At 38.2% G+C, this 23,541-nt stretch overlaps 2 protein-coding genes across 3 annotated transcripts in view; one reads left to right on the top strand and one right to left on the bottom strand.

The window, feature by feature from the left end:
- The window catches only part of jak1 (Janus kinase 1), a 61,976-nt gene extending 49,863 nt beyond the window's left edge, over nucleotides 1–12,113 (top strand). Inside the window, exons 24-25 of the mRNA XM_042514698.2 lie at nucleotides 9,666–9,776; nucleotides 9,988–12,113. Of these exons, the coding sequence (XP_042370632.2) occupies nucleotides 9,666–9,776; nucleotides 9,988–10,107 (231 nt within the window). The 3' untranslated portion in view covers nucleotides 10,108–12,113. The remainder of the gene's footprint in view (nucleotides 1–9,665; nucleotides 9,777–9,987) is intronic.
- Nucleotides 11,949–23,541, bottom strand: part of raver2 (ribonucleoprotein, PTB-binding 2) — a 117,717-nt gene continuing 106,124 nt past the window's right edge. For both annotated transcript variants that reach the window (XM_088077541.1, XM_042482901.2), the window contains exon 17: nucleotides 11,949–22,440. In XM_088077541.1, the coding sequence (XP_087933667.1) occupies nucleotides 22,300–22,440 (141 nt within the window). In that variant the 3' untranslated portion in view covers nucleotides 11,949–22,299. The remainder of the gene's footprint in view (nucleotides 22,441–23,541) is intronic.

The following is a 23,541-nucleotide window of genomic DNA, read 5'->3' as shown; positions in this document are numbered from 1 at the left end:
TATGCTATGGCGTGTCTCAGCACGCTATTTTATGCTATTCTGAGGTCTTTCCAGCTGTTTTTGGGACATGTCATATTTTGACATTTTTCCTTACTATAGCCTTGCCTTTTTGGTCATTTTTTGACATGCATTATTATGGTGTTTTTGGCAGTTTTTGCAACAGCCTATGCTATGGCGTGTCTCAGCACGCTATTTTATGCTATTTTGAGGTCTTTCCAGCTGTTTTTGGGACATGTCATATTTTGACATTTTTGCCTTACTATAGCCTTGCCTTTTTGGTCATTTTTTGACATGCATTATTATGGTGTTTTTGGCCTTTTACGCAACAGCCTATGCTATTACATTTCTTGGCACACTATTTTATGCTATTTTGAGGTCTTTCCAGCTGTTTTCTGGACATGTCATATTTTGACATTTTTGCCTTACTATAGCCTTGCCTTTTTGGTCATTTTTTGACATGCATTATTATGGTGTTTTTGGCAGTTTTTGCAACAGCCTATGCTATGGCGTGTCTCAGCACGCTAGTTTATGCTATTTTGAGGTCTTTCCAGCTGTTTTTGGGACATGTCATATTTTGACATTTTGCCTTACTATAGCCTTGCCTTTTTGGTCATTTTTGACATGCATTATTATGGTGTTTTTGGCAGTTTTGCAACAGCCTATGCTATGGCGTGTCTCAGCACGCTATTTTATGCTATTTTGAGGTCTTTCCAGCTGTTTTTGGGACATGTCATATTTTGACATTTTTGCCTTACTATAGCCTTGCCTTTTTGGTCATTTTTTGACATGCATTATTATGGTGTTTTTGGCCTTTTACGCAACAGCCTATGCTATTACATTTCTTGGCACACTATTTTATGCTATTTTGAGGTCTTTCCAGCTGTTTTTGGGACATGTCATATTTTGACATTTTTGCCTTACTATAGCCTTGCCTTTTGGTCATTTTTGACATGCATTATTATGGTGTTTTTGGCTGTTTTTGCAACAGCCTATGCTATGGCGTGTCTCAGCACGCTATTTTATGCTATTTTGAGGTCTTTCCAGCTGTTTTTGGGACATGTCATATTTTGACATTTTTGCCTTATTTTAGCTTTGCTTTTTGGTTATTTTTTTGACAGGAATAATTATGGGTTTTTGGCAGTTTTTGCAACAGCCTATGCTATGGCGTGTCTCAGCACGCTATTTTATGCTATTCTGAGGTCTTTCCAGCTGTTTTTGGGACATGTCATATTTTGACATTTTTGCCTTACTATAGCCTTGCCTTTTTGGTCATTTTTTGACATGCATTATTATGGTGTTTTTGGCAGTTTTTGCAACAGCCTATGCTATGGCGTGTCTCAGCACGCTATTTTATGCTATTTTGAGGTCTTTCCAGCTGTTTTTGGGACATGTCATATTTTGACATTTTTGCCTTACTATAGCCTTGCCTTTTTGGTCATTTTTTGACATGCATTATTATGGTGTTTTTGGCCTTTTACGCAACAGCCTATGCTATTACATTTCTTGGCACACTATTTTATGCTATTTTGAGGTCTTTCCAGCTGTTTTCTGGACATGTCATATTTTGACATTTTGCCTTACTATAGCCTTGCCTTTTGGTCATTTTTGACATGCATTATTATGGTGTTTTTGGCTGTTTTTGCAACAGCCTATGCTATGGCGTGTCTCAGCACGCTATTTTATGCTATTTTGAGGTCTTTCCAGCTGTTTTTGGGACATGTCATATTTTGACATTTTTGCCTTACTATAGCCTTGCCTTTTTGGTCATTTTTTGACATGCATTATTATGGTGTTTTTGGCTGTTTTTGCAACAGCCTATGCTATGGCGTGTCTCAGCACGCTATTTTATGCTATTTTGAGGTCTTTCCAGCTGTTTTTGGGATATGTCATATTTTGACATTTTTGCCTTACTATAGCCTTGCTTTTTGGTCATTTTTTGACATGCATTATTATGGTGTTTTTGGCCAATTTTGCAAATACCTATGCTATGGCGTGTCTCAGCACGCTATTTTATGCTATTTTGAGGTCTTTCCAGCTGTTTTTGGGATATGTCATATTTTGACATTTTTGCCTTACTATAACCTTGCCTTTTTGGTCATTTTTTGACATGCATTATTATGGTGTTTTTGGCTGTTTTTGCAACAGCCTATGCTATGGCGTGTCTCAGCAAGCTATTTTATGCTATTTTGAGGTCTTTCCAGCTGTTTTTGGGACATGTCATATTTTGACATTTTTGCCTTACTATAGTCTTGCCTTTTTGGTCATTTTTTGACATGCATTATTATGGTGTTTTTGGCAGTTTTTGCAACAGCCTATGCTATGGCGTGTCTCAGCACGCTATTTCATGCTATTTTGAGGTCTTTCCAGCTGTTTTTGGGACATGTCATATTTTGACATTTTTGCCTTACTATAGCCTTGCTTTTTTGGTCATTTTTTGACATGCATTATTATGGTGTTTTTGGCCAATTTTGCAAATACCTATGCTATGGCGTGTCTCAGCACGCTATTTTATGCTATTTTGAGGTCTTTCCAGCTGTTTTTGGGACATGTCATATTTTGACATTTTTGCCTTACTATAGCCTTGCTTTTTGGTCATTTTTTGACATGCATTATTATGGTGTTTTTGGCTGTTTTTGCAACAGCCTATGCTATGGCGTGTCTCAGCACGCTATTTTATGCTATTTTGAGGTCTTTCCAGCTGTTTTCTGGACATGTCATATTTTGACATTTTTGCCTTACTATAGCCTTGCCTTTTTGGTCATTTTTTGACATGCATTATTATGGTGTTTTTGGCTGTTTTTGCAACAGCCTATGCTATGGCGTGTCTCAGCACGCTATTTTATGCTATTTTGAGGTCTTTCCAGCTGTTTTTGGGACATGTCATATTTTGACATTTTTGCCTTACTATAGCCTTGCCTTTTTGGTCATTTTTTGACATGCATTATTATGGTGTTTTTGGCAGTTTTTGCAACAGCCTATGCTATGGCGTGTCTCAGCACGCTATTTTATGCTATTTTGAGGTCTTTCCAGCTGTTTTTGGGACATGTCATATTTTGACATTTTTGCCTTACTATAGCCTTGCTTTTTTGGTCATTTTTTGACATGCATTATTATGATGTTTTTGGCCATTTTTGAAAAAAACTATCCATTGGCGTGTCTCGGCATGTTATTTTGAGCTGTTCTGAGGTGTTTCCAGCTGTTTTTGGTACATGTCATATTTTGACAATTTTTGCCTTACTATAGCCTTGCCTTTTTTGGTCATTTTTTTGACATTCATTGCTATGGTGTTTTTGGCCGTTCTTGCAAATACCTATGGTATGGTATGTCTCGGTATGCCATTTTATGCTGTTTCGAGGTACTTTCAACTGTTTTTGGGACATGTCATTTTTTGACATTTTTGCCTTACTAGCCTTGACTTTTTGGTAATTTTTTTGACATGTACTTTTACTGTGTTTTTGGCCATTTTTGCAACAAACTATGCTGTGGCGTGTCTTTGCACGGTATTTTATGCTGTTTTGAGTTCTTTTCAGCTGTTTTTGGAACATGTCATATTTTGAGATTTTTGCCTTACTAAAACCTTGCCATATGTTATATATTATGGCCACACACATACACCCACACAACAAGGCTCAGAGAGTGGCCGAACACATAAAAGAACGCCACACGGATCACAGAACAAAAACAACCAGTTTATTTAGCAACAACTTACCCAACAAATAACCAAAACCAAAAGAGTGAGTTGGAGACCCTGTCCAAAACAAACAAAATATGGGGAATCCCTGGGCTAACCATGCACTGGGCCGTCGAACCCAGCTCATCCCCCTTAACAAAAACCCCATAAAGCAAGAAAGAGACTGGGCTGCTGGTGACCTCCAATCCCAACGTAGGATTGCAAAAAGAAAAAAGGAAAGCTCAACAGAGTGCCATCGCTGTGTTGTTTCTGCTGTTGCTGTGGCGTGTGTCAGCCGCCTTTTATGCCCCCCCGTGATTTTGAGCACCTGGAGGATGAGAGAAACACACACACGCACAAACATGGAGAGAGAGAGGGAGAAAAAGAAAGAGAAAAAACACAGGCAACAACCGCCGGCACTCACAACATCATATTTTGACATTTTTTGCCACGCTATAACCTTACATTTTTGGTAATTTTTTCAACATGCTATATTTTGGTGTTTTGGGCCGTTTTTGCAACATTCTAAGATATAGCCTGTCTCGGCACATGCTGTATATATGCTGCTTTGAGGTGTTTTCAGCTGTTTTTGGGACATGTCATATTTTGACATTTTTGCCTTACTATAGCCTTGCCTTTTTTATGTCATTTTTTTTGACATGCATTATCATGGTGTTTTTGGCAGTTTTTGAAATAAACTATGCTATGGTGTGTTTTGGCACACTATTTTTTGCAGTTTTGAAGTGTTTTCAGCTGTTTTTGGGACATGTCATATTTTAAATTTTTTTTTTTTTTGACATGCATTATTTTGTGCTTTTTGACCGTTTTTGCGACATACTATGCTATAGTGTGTTTCGGCACGCTATTTTACGCTGTTTTGAGGTATTATCAGCTGTTCTGGGAAAATGTCATATTTTGACATTTTTGCCTTACTATAGCCTTGCCTTTTTGGTCATTTTTTGACATGCATTATATGGTGTTTTTGGCCGTTTTTGCAACAAATTATGCTATGTCGTTTCTCTGCACGCTATTTTATACTTTTATTTTATTATATTTTTCAGACATGTCATATTTTGACATTTTTTCCTTGCTATAGCCTTCCCTTTTCGGTTATTTTTTCAACATGGTACATCATGTTGTTTTTGGCCGTTTTTGCAACAAGATATGCATTGGCTTGTCCCTGCACGCTATTTTATGCTGTTTTGAGGTGTTTTCAGCTGTTTTTGGGACATGTCATATTTTAATATTTTTGCCCTACTATAGCCTCGCCTTTTTGGTCATTTTTTGGACATGCATTATTTTGGTGTTTTTGTCCGTTTTTGCAACAAATTATGCTATGTCGTTTCTCTGCACGCTATTTTATACTGTTTGAGGTGTTTTCAGCTATTTTTCAGACATGTCATATTTTGACATTTTTGCCTTGCTATAGCCTTCCCTTTTCGGTCATTTTTTCAACATGGTATACCATGGAGGTTTTGGTCATTTTTGAAACAAACTATGCTATGGCGTGTCTCGGTGCAGTAGTTTTCGCTGTTTTGAAGTGTTCTCAGCAGTTTTTTTCTGATGTCATATTTTGACAATTTTGCCTTACTATAACCTTGCCTTTTCGGTCATTTTTTCAACATGGTACATCATGTTGTTTTTGGCCGTTTTTGCAACAAGATATGCATTGGCTTGTCCCTGCACGCTATTTTATGCTGTTTTGAGGTGTTTTCAGCTGTTTTTGGGACATGTCATATTTTAATATTTTTGCCCTACTATAGCCTCGCCTTTTTGGTCATTTTTTGACATGCATTATTATGGTGTTTTTGGCCGTTTTTGCAACATACTATGCTATGGTGTCTTTCAGCACACTATTTTATGCTGTTCTGAGGTGTTTACAGCAGTTTTTTTCTGACGTCATATTTTGACATTTTTGCCTCACTATAGCCTTGCCTTTTTGGTCATTTTTTCAGCATGGTACATCATGTTGTTTTTGGTCATTTTTGCAACAAAATATGCATTGGCCTGTCCCTGCATGCTATTTTAAGCTGTTTTCAGCTGTTTTCAGCTGGTTTTGGACGTAACATTTTGACATTTTTGCCTTAGCCTTGCCTTTTTGGTCATTTTTTTGACATGCATTATTTTGCGCCTTTTGGCAGTTTTTGCAAATACCTATGCTATGGCGTGTCTCGGCACACTATTTTATGCTGTTTTGAGGTGTTTTTAGCTGTTTTGGGGACATGTCATATTTTGACATTTTTGCCTTACTATAGCCTTGCCTTTTCGCTCATTTTTTTGACATTCATTACTATGGTGTTTTTGGCTGTTTTTGCAAATACCTATGCTATGGCGTGTCTTAGTATGCCATTTTATGCTGTTTTGAGGTGTTTACAGCTGTTTTTGGGACATGTCATATTTTGAGATTTTTGCCTTACTATAACCTTGCCTTTTCGGTCATTTTTTCAACATGGTACATCATGTTGTTTTTGGCCGTTTTTGCAACAAGATATGCATTGGCTTGTCCCTGCACGCTATTTTATGCTGTTTTGAGGTGTTTTCAGCTGTTTTTGGGACATGTCATATTTTAATATTTTTGCCCTACTATAGCCTCGCCTTTTTGGTCATTTTTTGGACATGCATTATTTTGGTGTTTTTGTCCGTTTTTGCAACAAATTATGCTATGTCGTTTCTCTGCACGCTATTTTATACTGTTTGAGGTGTTTTCAGCTATTTTTCAGACATGTCATATTTTGACATTTTTTCCTTGCTATAGCCTTCCCTTTTCGGTCATTTTTTCAACATGGTATACCATGGAGGTTTTGGTCATTTTTGAAACAAACTATGCTATGGCGTGTCTCGGTGCAGTAGTTTTCGCTGTTTTGAAGTGTTCTCAGCAGTTTTTTTCTGATGTCATATTTTGACAATTTTGCCTTACTATAACCTTGCCTTTTTGGTCATTTTTTCAACATGGTACATCATGTTGTTTTTGGCCTTTTTTGCAACAAAATATGCATTGGCTTGTCCCTGCACGCTATTTTATGCTGTTTTGAGGTGTTTTCAGCTGTTTTTTGGACGTCACGTTTTGACATTTTTGCCTTACTATAGCCTTGCCTTTTTGGTCATTTTTTGACATGCATTATTATGGGGTTTTTGCCCTATTTTGCAACAACCTATGCTATAACGTTTCTCGGCACGCTATTTTATGCTGTTTTGAAGTGTTTTCAGCTGTTTTTGGGACATGTCATATTTTGACAATCTTGCCTTACTATAGCCTTGCCTTTTTGGTCATTTTTTGACATGCATTATTATGGTGTTTTTGGCCGTTTTTGCAACATACTATGCTATGGTGTCTTTCAGCACACTATTTTATGCTGTTCTGAGGTGTTTACAGCAGTTTTTTTCTGACGTCATATTTTGACATTTTTGCCTCACTATAGCCTTGCCTTTTTGGTCATTTTTTCAGCATGGTACATCATGTTGTTTTTGGTCATTTTTGCAACAAAATATGCATTGGCCTGTCCCTGCATGCTATTTTAAGCTGTTTTCAGCTGTTTTCAGCTGGTTTTGGACGTAACATTTTGACATTTTTGCCTTAGCCTTGCCTTTTTGGTCATTTTTTTGACATGCATTATTTTGCGCCTTTTGGCAGTTTTTGCAAATACCTATGCTATGGCGTGTCTCGGCACACTATTTTATGCTGTTTTGAGGTGTTTTTAGCTGTTTTGGGGACATGTCATATTTTGACATTTTTGCCTTACTATAGCCTTGCCTTTTCGGTCATTTTTTTGACATTCATTACTATGGTGTTTTTGGCTGTTTTTGCAAATACCTATGCTATGGCGTGTCTTAGTATGCCATTTTATGCTGTTTTGAGGTGTTTTCAGCTCTTTTTGGGACATGTCATTTTTTGCCATTTTTGCCTTACTATAGCCTTGCCTTTTCGGTCATTTTTTTGACATGCATTATTATGGTGTTTTTGGCTGTTTTTGCAACAGCCTATGCTATTGCGTTTCTCGTCACACTATTTTATGCTGTTTTGAGGTGTTTTCAGCTGTTTTTGAGACAAGTCATATTTTGACATTTTTGCCTCACTATAGCCTTGCCTTTTCGGTTATTTCTTTCAACATGCTATATCATGATGTTCTTTGCCATTTTTTGCAACATACTATGTAATGGCTTGTCTCGGCACGCTATTTTATGCTGTTTTTAGGTGTTGTCAGTTGTTTTGGGGAATTGTTATATTTTGACAATATTGCCTTAGTATAGCCTTGCCTTTTTGGTCATTTTTCAACAGGCTATGTAATGGTGTTTTTGGCCATTTTTAAAACGAACTATGTTGTGGCGTGTTTCGGTATGCTATTTTTTGTTGTTTTGAAGCGTTTTCAGCTATTTTTGGGACATGTCATATTTTGACATTTTTGTCTTACTATCACCTTGCCTTTCTGGTCCTTTTTTTCAACATCCTACATCAAGGTGAGTTTTCGCAGTTTTTGCAACGAACTGTTCTATGGCTTGTCTCGGCACTCTACTTAATGCTGTTTTAAGGGGTTTCAGCTGTTTTTTGGACATGTCATATTATGATATATTTCCCCATACACTGCATTGCCTTTTTTTTGACATGCTACATCCTTGTGTTTTTGGCCATTATTGCGACATTTTTGCCACAGTGTTTCTCAGCAGGCTATATTATGTGGTTTTTAGCAGTGTTTTGGACATGTCATATCGTGGCATTTTTTGCCATACTATAGTATGGTATATTTTTTTTGACATTCTATACTGCTATACTATGTGCTTTTTAGCTTTTTTTGCAACATGTCATATCTTGAAATTTTTCGACATACATTGTTAATGTTTTTGTGGCATTTTCTGTAATTTTGATGTCATGCCATACAATGACGTTTGTGTCATTTTTAAGAACATACTATACTATGACATTTTTGTGTCATTTTGGGTATATTTTTACAACATACTGTACTACGACATGGTGATATTTGGGGTAATTTTTTTACGACATACGATGCTATGACATTTTGGTGACATTTTGGGTCATTTTTGAAGACATACTATACTATGACGTTTTGGGGTAATTTTGGTGACATACTTTACTATGATGTTTTTGGACCATTGTCAACGAAATACTATACTAGGAAGTTTTGGTGACATTTTGTGTAATTTTTGCGACATGCTACACTATGTCATTGTGGTGACTTTGTGTTATTTTTGAGGACATACTATATTAAGACGTGGTGACATTTGGGGTCACTTTTTATGAGTACTATACTTTTACGTTTTGGGGTCATTGTTGAAGACACATATACTATATACTATACTATGACCTTTTGAGGTCATTTTTGACGAAATAGTATATTAAGAGGTTTTTGTGCCATTCCTGGTCATTTTTGACAACATAGTATGTTGTCCAAAAAGCCAAATAATTGACTATTGTCTTCCAAAATAGCATAAAAAAGTCATAGTATAATATGTCATCCAAAACAGCATATAAAGTTATCGTATAGTATGTGTTGAAAATAGAATAAAAATGCCATACTATAGAGTGCATTTCAAAATAATATACAAAAGTCATAGCATGTCCTCTAAATTTAGAAATAGTATAGTATATATAGTAAGTAGTATATACAGTAAAGTTTGTTGTCCAAAATAGCATAAAAAATTCATACTATTTTATGTCACCCAAAATGGCATAAAAAAGTCATACTACAGTATGTTGTCCAAAATAGCGTAAAAAGTCACATTATAGTATGTTGTCCTACATAGCATGCATAAGTCATAGTTTTACATGTCATAAATAAATCATAGTAGAGTATATTGTCCAAAATAGTACGAAAAGTTATAGTGTAGTATGTCAGTCAAATTTGCATGATAAGGTCATATAATAGCATGTTGGCAAAAATAGTATTTTTTCATGTTTAACATCTGAATAAAAATAAAGCCAGTATTGAAAAGTATTGTACACATTATGTTTTGTAACTTGCTCTTGTGCTCACCCACACAGCTCTTCCTTGGCATGATTGGCAGAACTCATGGCCAGATGACCATCATCCGATTGGTGAAGGTGTTGGCAGAAGGGAGGAGGTTGCCTCGTCCTGAGGGCTGTCCTGAGCCTGTAAGTGTTCTCATCAACAACACAACACAGTAATGACATGGACAGAGCCTTTTTAAGATGTGCTTATTTACTTAATTTTTAATTAACTAGAACTAGAAGTTCTGATTCGACCTCTGAGATTTCACTTCGGAAGAAAGCTGCTGCAGTTTATTTCTTTGTCAGGTTTTTACATTTCTACCACTTTTCATCTAACACAATTAATATTTGGCAGGTGTACGAGCTGATGCGCAAGTGCTGGGAGAATATGCCCGAAAGGAGAATCACTTTTAAGCGCCTGGTGGAGGACCTGACCAACATGCAGCAACAGCTCCAACCACAGAACGACATCTAAAACTGTTGGAGCCTCTGGGAGAGAAGCTGACTTTTTGCGTGCAGACTCGGGACCAGACGCAAATGGCAAAACTGTCCTGAAGGATGGGAGCTACACGCAAAGCCGCACTCCTTCGTACTCGCAAATAAACCCTCTATTACATTAAAGACTTTTGGCTCCGTCAGTCATCATACTCTGCCATATTTTTAACATTTTTATTCCTCGTATTTGTTATACTATTTCAATATTTCCTTTTGCGTGTCGAGCATAGATTGTCAAATGTAGCCTTAGCCCACGCTCAATGTGACCATATACCTTACAAAGGACTTCCAAGTGTATCCAAGGGATTTAACCATCTGCACCGACAGAAACGTCAAACTTATGTGACTTGCTGCTCTTCTAATGTGCTCAGACGGCCTTTACAATTACATGGACTCGAGAATGAGAACGCTCTCACTGATGGACGCTTAAAAGATGGAGCTTAAGCAGAGAAAGGAACTGTTTAACGCCTACTTTTACACAGTTTAACAGGGTGTGTGGCAGTCTTCTTTGTGGCGGAGTAGATCAGTGATGGGTCGTGTTAAGAATTGCCTGGGAGGACGGACACGGTCATTAACGCAGCAACTGAAGATGTGGTTTTCAAGGTTTTGTGCCACTGCTGTTTGTCTCATGGACTCTTATTGGGGAGAACATTGCAGAGTTGCATTTCTTTTAGTCAGAGAGCCGTGAAGTGGTCTGTGATAGGTTTTCTGTTCAGGATGTGCAGATGCAGTCCCTAACAGCTGGCTGTAAATTAGAGCCAACTGAGGTTTTTTTTTCTAGCAAAAATGCGGCATATTCATTGATTCTAGACTCTCAGTTTAATAAATTTATCTTTTCTTTGTTTTACACTGTGGGTCTGACTAAAAGAGATATTTTAAGTTTTCGGAAACCGTGACGGGCATTTTGCACAGACATTCTTTAGAGCAATTAATTGAAAATAATCCACATAAATAAATGATAAATGTTCAGGCTGCATTGTTTTAATGTGTGATAAATGCCTGTCTTATTTAAATGTACCAGACACATATGAGAATACTTTTCTCTGAAGGGGCTGCATCTGCACAGGAACAGTAAATGTACTTTTATTCTTTCATTTTACAGGTTATGGCTCTCTAATCATCTTGCATGTGGTTTCATTCTCTTCAAATCAGATGAAATGGCATCTTTCCTACTGTGTTAACCTCCTCAGATTGGTTGAGGTGGTTCTATATGGTCTCTAACAAGTTGAGTTTGTTTAATGTACTGGATCTTTAATGAAGAACTGTATGCATCCGATTAGTCGGCTAAATCAAATATACATTACTCGTTAGTTGAGGAGTGATAGATTAAGACGAGTACCTCTTAGAGACACTTGAGGGCAGTATTGTAGCGTTCCACCAATGCTTATTAAATGTCTGTATACCATACACAATAATGCAAAAAAAGAAGAGCCAGTTGATATTATTGCAGATTGTATGTTGGAAGACTTTCTGAGCACACACAGAGATTAAAGTAAGAAAGAATAATCATGGATCATCACATGGTATTTTATGTTTGTTATTCTAGTTAAAAATATATACTTTCTTTTAATGACATTCATAATTATGTATGTGCATTTTACGTGTAACATTGTCTTTGTAATTCTCCAATATGACACATTTATAAACGTGTATTTTGTTGGAGTCTAGGAATGGTTTGAGCAGAGGGTTTTTTCTATTCGAAATCCTGTAAAATGTCGCCCATTGACAGATTATCATGACTTTAAGAAATGGTCAGTTCTGCATCATGTAACTGTATGGCTTTTACTGTGAATGTTGTCAGAGAACAAAAAGTACACAAAGTAGCGCTTCAGTCCACATTTTATTTAGGAATGTAAAAGACAATTCCTTCTGCTCAAAATAAGAGAAAAGAAATATATATATATTTTTCAAAAAATAAGACGCAAGTATGAATTATGGTAAAAGTATTCATAAATACACAATGAAAAAATAAATAAAATCAATGTTTGTTGTGTTCTGTCTGTGTCAGTCCAAATGCGATATATTATCAACTACTGAAAACGGTTTGTTCTATATATTACAGTTGTAAGTAGGCATGCTAAAATTTCTCTAGAAATACCTTATTCACAGTAAAACAATAGCAATGTCAGTGTGATATAAAATTTTGCAAAATCTACAGTATATTTCAGGTCAGGAAAAAAAATCCACATAATTAAAAAGCAAAAAACTGTTTACAAAGCAAGAAGCACAGCAAATCTAGATTTATCTACAGCCATTAATATGTCAGAAAATCAGAAATACTTCAGTATTGCAAAGCTTTGTGATCCACCCACACACACGCACACATAACGCACACGCACACAGTCATTCACTATTGCAAAGTCCAGCCCCACCACTGACCCTGTGTAATATGCAGAATACATACTGGTACAATGGCAACGCACTGAAGCTGAGAGGAGGCTCCGTTTACACAAGAATAGAAAAAAATCTGGATTTTAACCTGAATTGATTCAGCTAAAAACAAAATCACAACTAAACTACTCAAGACTACAAATAAGATTTTCTGTTCTGATATAAACCAAAACTCTTTAAAAAATAAAACCGACTGAATTTTCGTGTTGATATCATATTTCTATTAACAGCTAAAGGCGAAAAAAACAGACGCTTGAGGCTGCCTTTACACAGAAACAGAATTGTTCCTGAACTGGCTGGCTCATCAGCAGGTTAAGAACACCAGCGTTACTTGTGCTGTGTTAATTTTGGGAAACCAGGCCCCTTTGTGTATATTCAAAATGAGGATGTCACGTCTAGTTGGTGGCACAGAGAGGCACAAAGAAATAATAGATTCAACCTTTCCTCAAAACTCCCCAGTAAAGAGAGGGGAGGATATTCTACACAAGCATTAGATTGAGAAAAAAAAGTTATATACTATCATACTGTGGGAGGCAGTTTTAAAGATATATTGCAACATCAGTTAAATTAAAGATATATCAATTTTTTATATATATTTATATCTAAAGAAGCATCCTTTGTTGAAAAAGAAACAATGGACACTAAAGGCTTTAGTTGAAGTTTTAGACCGAAATGCAAATGTGCATTAAGAAAAGCTGATGGGACTTGAAGACCATGTTCAGGTACAGAGTGACCTGTGAGACCAAACTAAGCATGTACACTCTGCAGTCTGACTGCAGATTAGCCATGAGAAAGACAAAAATTGTAGCCAGAATGAAACAAGAAACAGCATCAAGACTTTCTTCTCACATGACATCACCCAACCTGGGAGCTAAAGCAGCCTGTTTTTGCATTTTCCTTAAAGACTGAAGACCAGAGTGAACGGTGCTTTAGGCAGCCAACATATAAACCCATCAACCCAACAGACCAGTGTTAATCTCGGGCCCCAACTTCACTCTGATATAATGCCAAGCATGAGCCAGATTCACGGAAAATATCTCATTATTAGATATCTACATGAACACCTTGATATTTCTGCTCGGAAATCCTTAAAACGAAACCGGAGAGAGGAAGACCGCACAACATAACGTGCAACAACAGCGAGGACGTGAGACTGAATGAACACCAGAATAAAGACCAAATCCACCAGCATCATCAACAGAGGACAGCCAGACTGCTATTTTTAAGGTCAAGAATGAACACTGAAGCTCAACTGTGTGACTTTTATCTAAATGCCACTCTGTGTAGAGAGTTCAACTGTGGAATTCATTCCTAGCTTTTATTATTTAGCTCCTGCAGGGGCTCCTTTTCTATTTATCCGCTTCGGATCAATGTCTCAAATTTATACATCTGCAGACACATTTTATAACACCTGTTCTGTTCCTGCAAAAGCTGAGTCAAAACAAAACAAAACAAAAAAGATCACATTTCTCTTGCCAACTCAGTTTTCAGTTTTGAAATACACTTTGCAGAGTTTGGGAATATTCTACGTATATTTTTTCTTACTGTCAAAAACTGAACTGATCCTACAAACAAGTCGTGTGTCTGTATCAAAAGTTCCATTAATATTATTCCTCTGTGCTATAGAGCTGCACTGTGGTACAAAATGTTGAAAGACACAGGAATGGGTTGTGCTGTTGAGCCGTGTTACACATACCTTCATAGAGAGGTGCAGGGATGACTGCTTTCTGCAGGCAAAGCAAGGTGGAGGGCGCGCACACCCCGACGACTTTTACAAGCGCTGGATCAAAAAAAATCAAACCAAGGAAACAATTAAAAAAAAAGATCCACACACTGTATTAAAAGCTCCCAAAAAATGTAGTCTTTGTCAGGCACTTCCAAAAAATCAATTTCTCTGTGACAAGCAAATATTAATGATACTTACATTTTTGTTCAGCAAGATAATCGTCACAAATTAACATACCGCTTTTAACACTTTTTGAAACGTTAATATAATTGCAGGAATAAAAATGAATGAACGAACTACACTTTGGTCACATGGCTTAATGTTTCGTGCTGCCACTCCACGGTCTCATTTAGCTTTAGCTTACTTGGGTTTTTTTTTAGACACATAAAAGCTTCAAAGTTCACTGCGGATTCATTACTGACATATTTTATGTTGTAGAACAAAAATGCAAAAAATCTCTTAAGCTTGAGTTAAACACAGACCTTATGTCAGACATCTAACCAGAAACCTATTTTCAAGAAAAGGTTGATTTCAAAACAAGGGAACCAGAAGTGCAAAAATGCTGACTAATTTCCACATTTTAGGAGTCATTCCTGCAGCAATCTATGATGATACTCACAAGAGCACCCAAGGTATGTTAATCTGCATCTGAAAACAGTCCCGAAAAAAACAAAGCACCATAAAGTCCTGTAAAAAAACAACAACCAACAAATCTGTATGCATTAATCGTTGTAAAAAACAAAAAATAATTAAAGACTACATATTTGTAATTTGTGTCTTCAGTGGGAGCAAATGTGCTGAAAACAGTCAGAGACACACTAACATTTGTCAACAATAACAAAAACCCAATATCATCAGCCGCATCCTTTAAATGTGATTGGTGTTGATTTAGTGGGAATATTCGGCACTCACGTCTTGCACATCCTATGATTGACAGGTCTGGCGGCTCGATGCCAGCTGTGACCTTGTGTGTCTGCACTTGAGCGTCTACAATTAGACTGCTGTCACATATCTGCTCACCGGGGCGTTGTCAGTATGCCCGTGGTAAAAATGCAAACTTTGATCGTTTTCTCTGTGGATAAAGAAAGTGGTGGATGATTTACACCAGAGGGGAGATGACAATAAGCACAAAAACATAAAGACAATAAAACATTCATATAGAATTGGATCACACAAAAAGAAGCTGTGTGAGAGCCAAACTAATACAGATAATCAGAGCCAGTGTGTGTGACAGCTCTACAGGTACGTGCAACACGCAGGAGTCTGGCAGACATAACCAACACTCTTCACTGAGCAGACAGAGGAGGAGAAAGGCGCACACACACACACACACACACACACACACACACACATGCACACACGCGCACACACACACACACACACACACACACACAAGTAAAGGAAGAAATCCCTGCAGGCTGAAGGCAGCTGGGGTTGTTTTTCCATTCCTCTTTCTTTCAGCCTGTCTCTCTTTACCCCCATTACCTGCCAAGAGCACATTTTTACAGAGCTACACCTACACACACCTACAAACCTACACACCTACACACATACACACACGCAATTACTGGTTCCAGGAGCACCAGCCGAAGTAAATACCAGTTATCTGCAAAACTACTGACAAATAGAGGTTTTTAATAAATCTGCAAGTCAACACGCGAAAGCAGACAGGGTCTCATTTTCAAAGTGGAAACCATGTTCGGAGCACATATTTGGGATATTCTGTCTGTAGTCAAGTCACAAACAGTTTGGCAGTCAGTTACAGAAAGACTATGAAGATGTCCTCAACAATCGTTTCCGGCAAACAGGCTTCAGGAGGCACAGTTTTTGCAACAAAAAAAAAATTCACGCAGTGAGCTAATATCCTTTTTCTCACAATTGCAACAAAGTATGATGGTCAAAACTCGGCATAATATATTTGTGTAATAACATGAACTGACCTGTCAACAACACATTAAAAGTCAAGCGCAAGATTTAGGAGGATTGAGTGACCCCTGGTGGTGAGTATTGCAGACTGCAACCAGCTGACACGTCTGGTTAGAATTTCATCACAATTCATTGCTCAGGAGGTTTGTACCAGCAGCCAAATTATCCACAGAGGTCTCTTCCTCTCCAAAACAAACAGACCCAGTTACAGACTCAGTGTTTCTCCAATTTCTCCAGTGCAATTTGGAGTGACAGAGATGGACCGCTAGCCACCTGCTGATGTGTGCTTGCCTATTTTGGATTGAGACGTTCATGAGGTTTTTGTCATTTACAAAGAGGCCGGGTAATGAAAACTAGTAAAAACACTAAGTACAGCAATTTGTCATTTCAATCGTTTCAAATCAGTGTTTCTCTGACACTGTTCGGCATGTTGAAAAGGGGCCGCTAGCCTGCTAACCTGTGCCAACCTGACAATTTACGATCTAGACGTTCAGGAGGTTTTCAACAAAAGTGGGAATTTACCCAGAGGTCTCCTCTCTGAAAACAAATGGACTCAGTGATTTAAACAGAACACAGAATTAAGCAGCTTCACAAAAATAAATCAGTGTTTTTCTGACGCTCTTGTCGCTGACGGGCTGCTATTCACAGTGGCCAATGTGAAATGCCCAATCCAGAGCCGGTGTTGACATTTACTGTCAACCACAAAAAATATAAAAAGTTAACTGATGGCTTTCTAAGACCAACAACCAAATTCACAACTACCGAGTTACAAGTTTTGAGTTTTCTGTCCCTTAAAATGAGTTTGGACAACATAAAGCAAGTGGAGGACGAGCTCTTACAGAATGATGTTTCACTTCTTGGTAAAGTCCAACAGTTACTTCTGCTTTCAGCCTGATTTTTAAAGTGTCAGTTACACTCCTCATTCTGTCCTCATGTTTACAGATAACATGTCCTTTCACTTTCTTACATCTGGACTTAGAAAATATATATATAATAGAGTTCAGATTTGTTTTGTCCTTGACAATTTTGAAACCCGGACACATGCTCACACACACACACACACACACACACACACACACACACACACACACACACACACACACACAGAATAGTGTATATACAGACATGACTATAGAGCAAGTGAGACATAATGCAGAGGTAAAGCTGACACCACTAAAATAATTCAGGCATGACTAACTGCAGCACCTGAATCCACTGTGGCAGACAGTCAGACCAGAAAACAGTCAGGAAGATAGACAGACAGACAGACAGACAGGTAAACAGACAAGCAGACAGCGCTTCTGCTGCCTCAGCTGTTCACATCCACAAACACAGAGGCCCTGTCTCTGGTCTGAACACACACTGGCACAGACAGACATTCCTCTCCTGTGGAGGTGACAGCGATCACCTGGAGTCCAGCTGCTTACTTTACATTCACTCACACCACAAAGCAAACCATACTGAGGCTCGGAGTCAGACAGCCAACCAGTCCAGAGGGACATGTTGCCATTACATGTGTGTCTTCAGTGACCTCAGTGTGTATTTGGGGGTGTAGGGTCAGGCTGATGAAAGAGTGGAATATGAGGGAAAATAGTGATTCAAAGGAAGGAAAACACAGAACAGCCACAGACAGACAGAGGTGTGTGAACGTAACAACCACAGACGCAGAGTCTAAGGGGCAAGCGAGACTCTTCAAAACTCAGCTCAGTGTTAGCAGGCTGACTTACTGGATCTCTTTCCTTTCCCATAAATATGTTTCACTTGTTATTTCAAGAAAAAAACAACAACAACATACAATTTAAATGTTGATAAAGAGCAGAAACAACTACTACCTTCTCATGATACTTTCTAGTGATGTGCAGGTCACCCACACCCACCTGACCTAATCCAAACTGCCAAACCCCCAAAAACATGCATTAACCTCCCAAAAACCAACACGCAAACCACCAACTTTACGCATCACAGTGGCTCGATTGTCAAGACTGAGGACAAAGACGAGGGCTGAGGGCCAAGGCCTGTGTTTGAGAGAGAGTGACAGAGAGAGGGGAAGACTAAGTCTATTATGAATTCATGACTTAAATTATATCGTTTTTGGTCTTTCTGAAAAGTGAAGACAGTCAGTGTGTTCATTCAATATACTGAATATTAGTGCAACATTTTGAGGTCCATTTTTAATGAAAATCCCTTGCAAAGACTGTGGTTGACAACAATTTTAAAGAGAAAAGGTATACTTTTCAGTGAGGCAAAATGGTTAAATATAAGTTGATCTGATTATTACACGAGTGTGTAGGCCCGCAAATATACAAAAAAAAAGTTTTCTAAATAAACTACTAGAGCCATCAGAAGTCAGTCATGGGCCATAAGTTCAGTATCACTGGTCTATGGGTTAATTGTAACTTGTTCCTATCCCCAGTTAAGACCTCCTAAATGGGGAAAAAAAGGCGGACAATGAATGTAAAAAGAAAGTGAGAAAATTAATTAATTCTAAATATCTATGTGTATAGAACACATTTTCTCACTTTTTTGTACTCTAGTTCTCCTCTCCTTTTTTCCCTTTCTATCCCCCATATCCTCAATAAATGACTTCATGGATGCATGCTTCGAAATGTGTCAAAGTTTCACATTAAATATTAATCTCTAAGCAGTGAAGGCGAGAGCCCATGAATCACATCACGGTTAAGTCGAGCTAGAAAACACTTAATTGGATGAAGAGATCAAGAGAGTCAGAAAGAGGTTCAAAGAATAGAGATATGTATTACCCTTAAGTTTAATGTTAAGCCATTTTATTAGCGCTTAATAAGCGTATCTGCACACAACCACTGAGCCTCAACTCCTCCATTATTATTGGGTCTGCACATGTAAACATGTTTACAGCCAGCCGTTGTCCCACTGTTGACAAACTCAAACACACATATCTGGACTAAACCGATGCATTTGCATTATCTGATCTCATCTGCTATTGGGTTTCACAGTGTGTGAGCGTGGTTGCCACGGCAACGCAAGTAATATTCTACTCAGTGATATATAATCAGATAGTTACGAGCAGAATACAAAGACACATAAAGAGCTTTTTACCACGCGTGTGTGGCGTTACATAGGAGTATATATGATGCTGTGTTAATGGCAAATAATTTACAAAATAAAACATTTGACATTCAACTTTCTACAGTAGTAGGAGCCTTAGTTATTGCCAGTTTGAGCACATAACAAACCTAAAGTCCAAGCTGTAACACAAACACCAAGCCCTCACCTCAGTTACAAACATCAACCCTTCAAAGTATTATTCAGTTCACAGCCTCTGCTCTAACGAAACAAATGTGTCTTTTCCTCATAAAGAATGAAAAATCATTTCTCTATTACTTTGCAAAAACAGCTGGAAAGAAATCAGTTCTCTAACTTTAAAATAGGGCTGTCAGAGTTAACGCAATTAAAGTCTGTACATAACGCTTTTTCAAAAATAAATCATGTTGAAAGGCTGTACTGGGCTGAGCTTTAGTTAAAGTGATGATACAGGTATCATTAGAAATTCATACCATCCATTATGCTCCTTAGTAAGGGGGTTAAATAATGCTCCAAAGTTATTTAAATTTTGGCAATGGAAAAATTTCACAGGGGCCCCTTAACAGCTGACCTCCAGATATTTGAATGAAGATGGGTTATATGGGTCCCTATGAGTCTCCCCTTTTTGCTTGTGCCATACAGTTTTTGCTGTCATTTGATTCCTAATCAAGACAATCTAATACGAATTGCTTTATCTTGTCAATTCGGACTTCATAATTGTTTTGAAAAATAATGGAAATGAAAAAATTGTATTAAAATACTGTGGTTAATTAATTAATCGTGATTTTTTTTTTTTTAAATATTGTTTGACAGCCCTACTTTAAAAGTTTACTTTTTTCTGTTTCCCTTAAAAGCTCAGAATTAAGACATTCTACTAGAGCTAATATAAACAAACAAAAACATGCACAGCGGCATGTTATAGTGGCATGAGCACAAAATAGAAAAAATACTGAATTTTTTATACCATACTGTCCCTCAAAAGACTGTGTCCAAATTTCACACAACATACCACCTCTATACAGCATATAAAAACCTTTGTAGCAATTTTTTATTTTGCAATAAGTGTACAAAGAAACTAGATCAACGCTGTGCAGTTGTATGCCTCCACACACCCGTTAAACTGCTGCGCGTGAAAAAATGGATGCTTCACACATACGTATCTTCCTCCTGGCAGCACAGAAGATCTATACAATCAGCAGTTTCAAGATGGACACTCAAAGTCGCTAACCACGTCTCCACTTCTGTTCCTGAGATACGACGCTGAAGCCATTAGGCCAGGAAAGTCCAAGCGGACGTTTGTGCCAAATTTGAACAAAAAAACCCAAAACAAACTCTCAAGGCCTACTTAAGATATAGCAGTCATGAGAATGGGACAGATAGACAACCTAAAAAAGCATAATGCCTTCGGCTACAGCTGTCGCCTGTGTGGAGGCATAAAAGCATACTTAACCGTTTTATAGTAACAGGAAACACATCATAGAAATGAATCAAACTGAAACTTTGGAAAATCACTGCCAATTAAACTTCAAAGAGAAAGCTGAATGTTTTTTCCAGAAATGTTTTGCTTTGTATCTGGAGCTGATTCACCACAGTTAATTTTAATATTTCTTCCGTGTGTGGGAGGCTTCTTGATTTTATTTGTGCATTGCAATGTGGGAGAGTGTCCATCAACAGCAACTATTAAAAAAAAAGGTTGTTTTGGTATCTTTGGTCACTTTTGCAGTACTCAAAAGCTGCTTTGAGCTGGTAAGTAGTATGAATTCGAGACACACTTACAGTCTGGATCCTTTATGTTCTAACGGGGGCTGGAAATGGACAAACAGCTGCTGTTACAGTCCAAACACATCTTTCCAAAAAAACCCTAATGTGTTACGACAATAGAAGAAAGTAGAAAAAGGACTGTGCCTAAATATTTGGTTTAAACGTTAAAAACCAAACCAGATAACTACATTTAAGTCAACACAATCTGATTCAATATTAATAAATTGCCTTGGAATATTATTATATTATATTACAAATATATAACAGTATAGATTGAGAAAAAAGTCAGACACGCAGTAAATGTTTTCCTTTCATTCATGTAGTACAATATGCTCGCGAGAGAGCTGGGAAACGTCCACTAAATGTGATATTGTCTGTTATGCATGGCTTTATATATTCTGTATTACACACTGTATTTACACCAGGCTGTTATTTTCTGTCCAGTCTTTATAAAGAAAGGTCCATTCATTGAGGGAAGCTATTGTTAAAGTCACCACATTTAAGAGCTTCGACTGGTTCAGGCCCTTTTTTTTCCTGATGTGCTCCCAAACCTTTGGGATTGAAATGGCTGACACTTCCTACAGAAACAGCATATCAACACGCATTAACACACACACACACACACACACACACACACACACACACACACACACACACACACACACACACACACACACACACACACACACACACACACACACACACACACACACACTCCGCATTGGGAGATATAAAAGAGGAAACCTGGGCAATACGAGGAAAAGAGAAAAGACTGAAGCGGGAACAGACAGATGTCAGTTTGACTGACTAATCAAAGCGTGAGTTTGAAAGGAGACAGAGGGAGACGCCTTGACTGTAAGACCAGTCCTAAGACAGTTTCAGCAGACAGATCGCCTGGCTGCAGATACAAAAGCAGCTTATACATACAGATACCGTTTACTTTAGTTTGTGTTATATTAGAAAAAATGTACAAGATAATATTAGTTGAGTACAGCTGACACACTGACTGAGAAACAACAGTTTAAGAGTTAAAGAGTTTAAGGCTTGAACAGGACAAAAGCAACACCGTGTTTGTGTCTGTGTGTATGTGGGTGTGTAAGTAAGTGCCAGGATCAAAGAGCACTATGGCTTGCTTTCACTTGAGCCATCTGCAACCCCAAAATTCTAATAAACTCAATACCTACTGTGGGGATGCAAAATGGCAGCCACAGAAAGGCCACTAGAGGGAGCTGTGACATCCAGCAAACGCTGTGTGTGTGTGTGCGCCTCCCTCCATAAGCTTTAGGCTTTAAGGTGGTTTGGGTCATACTAGAGCCTCTTCCTCTTAAAGTAGTCAGCGTACTGCCCTCCCAGGCCTTGGGAGTGCTGCCCGATGTAGGCGCCATCTGATGATGTCACCTCCTGCACCGCCAGCTGAGGGTACTCTCTCTTGTGGCCCCTCGTCTGGTTCTGATGAGACAGAAAAGAGAAGAGAGGGAAGAGTTAAAGGGTTTATTATAGCACTGAAATATTCACAAATTTTAAAAGAACTAGATGAGCTTTAGTTGCACTTAATGATGGATGTCAGATGTGTTTTTAGACTGTAATGCAGGAAACCAGGCGCCGACTGGCAATCTGGCAATGTAGGCAAATGCCAGATGGGCCTTCCCACAGAGGTGGGTTGAAGGCCACCATCAGCAATGTGAAACTAAATATACTGCCACGCCGTTGTATGCCTCCGAGCACCAGTCACGTTGCACTTAGTTTACATCTATGTCTTGAAAACATGGATGCTTCTCACACATCTTCCCCCCGACAGCACAGAGGATCTATACAACCAGCAAAATTTCAAGGTGAGGAATTATGGCCAAAAAGGTCACCGTGACCTTGACCTTGGACCTTTGAGTCCAAATGGAAGTTTGTGCCAAATTTGAGGGATCTCCCTTAAGGCCATCTTCAGATATTGCGTTCGCAAGAATGAGACTGACAATGTCACAGTGACCTTCACCTTTGACCACCAAAATCTAGTCAGCTCATCTTTGAGTCCACTCAAACGTTTGTGTCAAATTTGAAAGAAATCGTTCAAGGCTTTCTTGAGATATTGCATTTGAAAGAAAGAGACAGACCAGGCCACCAAAATCTAATTAGCTCATCACTGAATCCAAGTGAATGTTTGTGTCAAATTTGAACAAATTCCCTCAAGGCGTTCTTGAGATATCCCGCTCACAAGAATGGGCTGGACAGCCCTACATAGGGATGGATGTATAAAAGTACGGCTGGACAACCCGAAAACATTATGCCTTTGGCCTCAGCTATTACCGGCACCAAGGCACTGAAAAAGAAAAAATGACCTGCCCGCTTGATATTGGACAGTCCCATGTGATTAGGGGTTACACTGTCCCAAAGTTGTCAATAGGCTACTTATACTGTAAGGCAGGTGCAGTGGTTCCGACTGTCGTCAACCCCCTCTTCCCTTTCAAACATATCTGTCTACACAATGTCAGAGGCCAAGTGGAAAAAAAACAAATAAAATCAAGATAGAAAAAGAGTAGTTCGAACTGAAAATAAATT

The sequence above is a fragment of the Plectropomus leopardus genome, chromosome 5 (genome assembly GCF_026936395.1).
Source record: "Plectropomus leopardus strain MGB_pleo_1.0 chromosome 5, ASM2693639v1, whole genome shotgun sequence".
NCBI classification, from domain to species: Eukaryota; Metazoa; Chordata; class Actinopteri; order Perciformes; family Serranidae; genus Plectropomus; species Plectropomus leopardus.
Note: the sequence above shows the minus strand (reverse complement) of the source record. Positions and strands in the feature narration are given on the sequence as shown.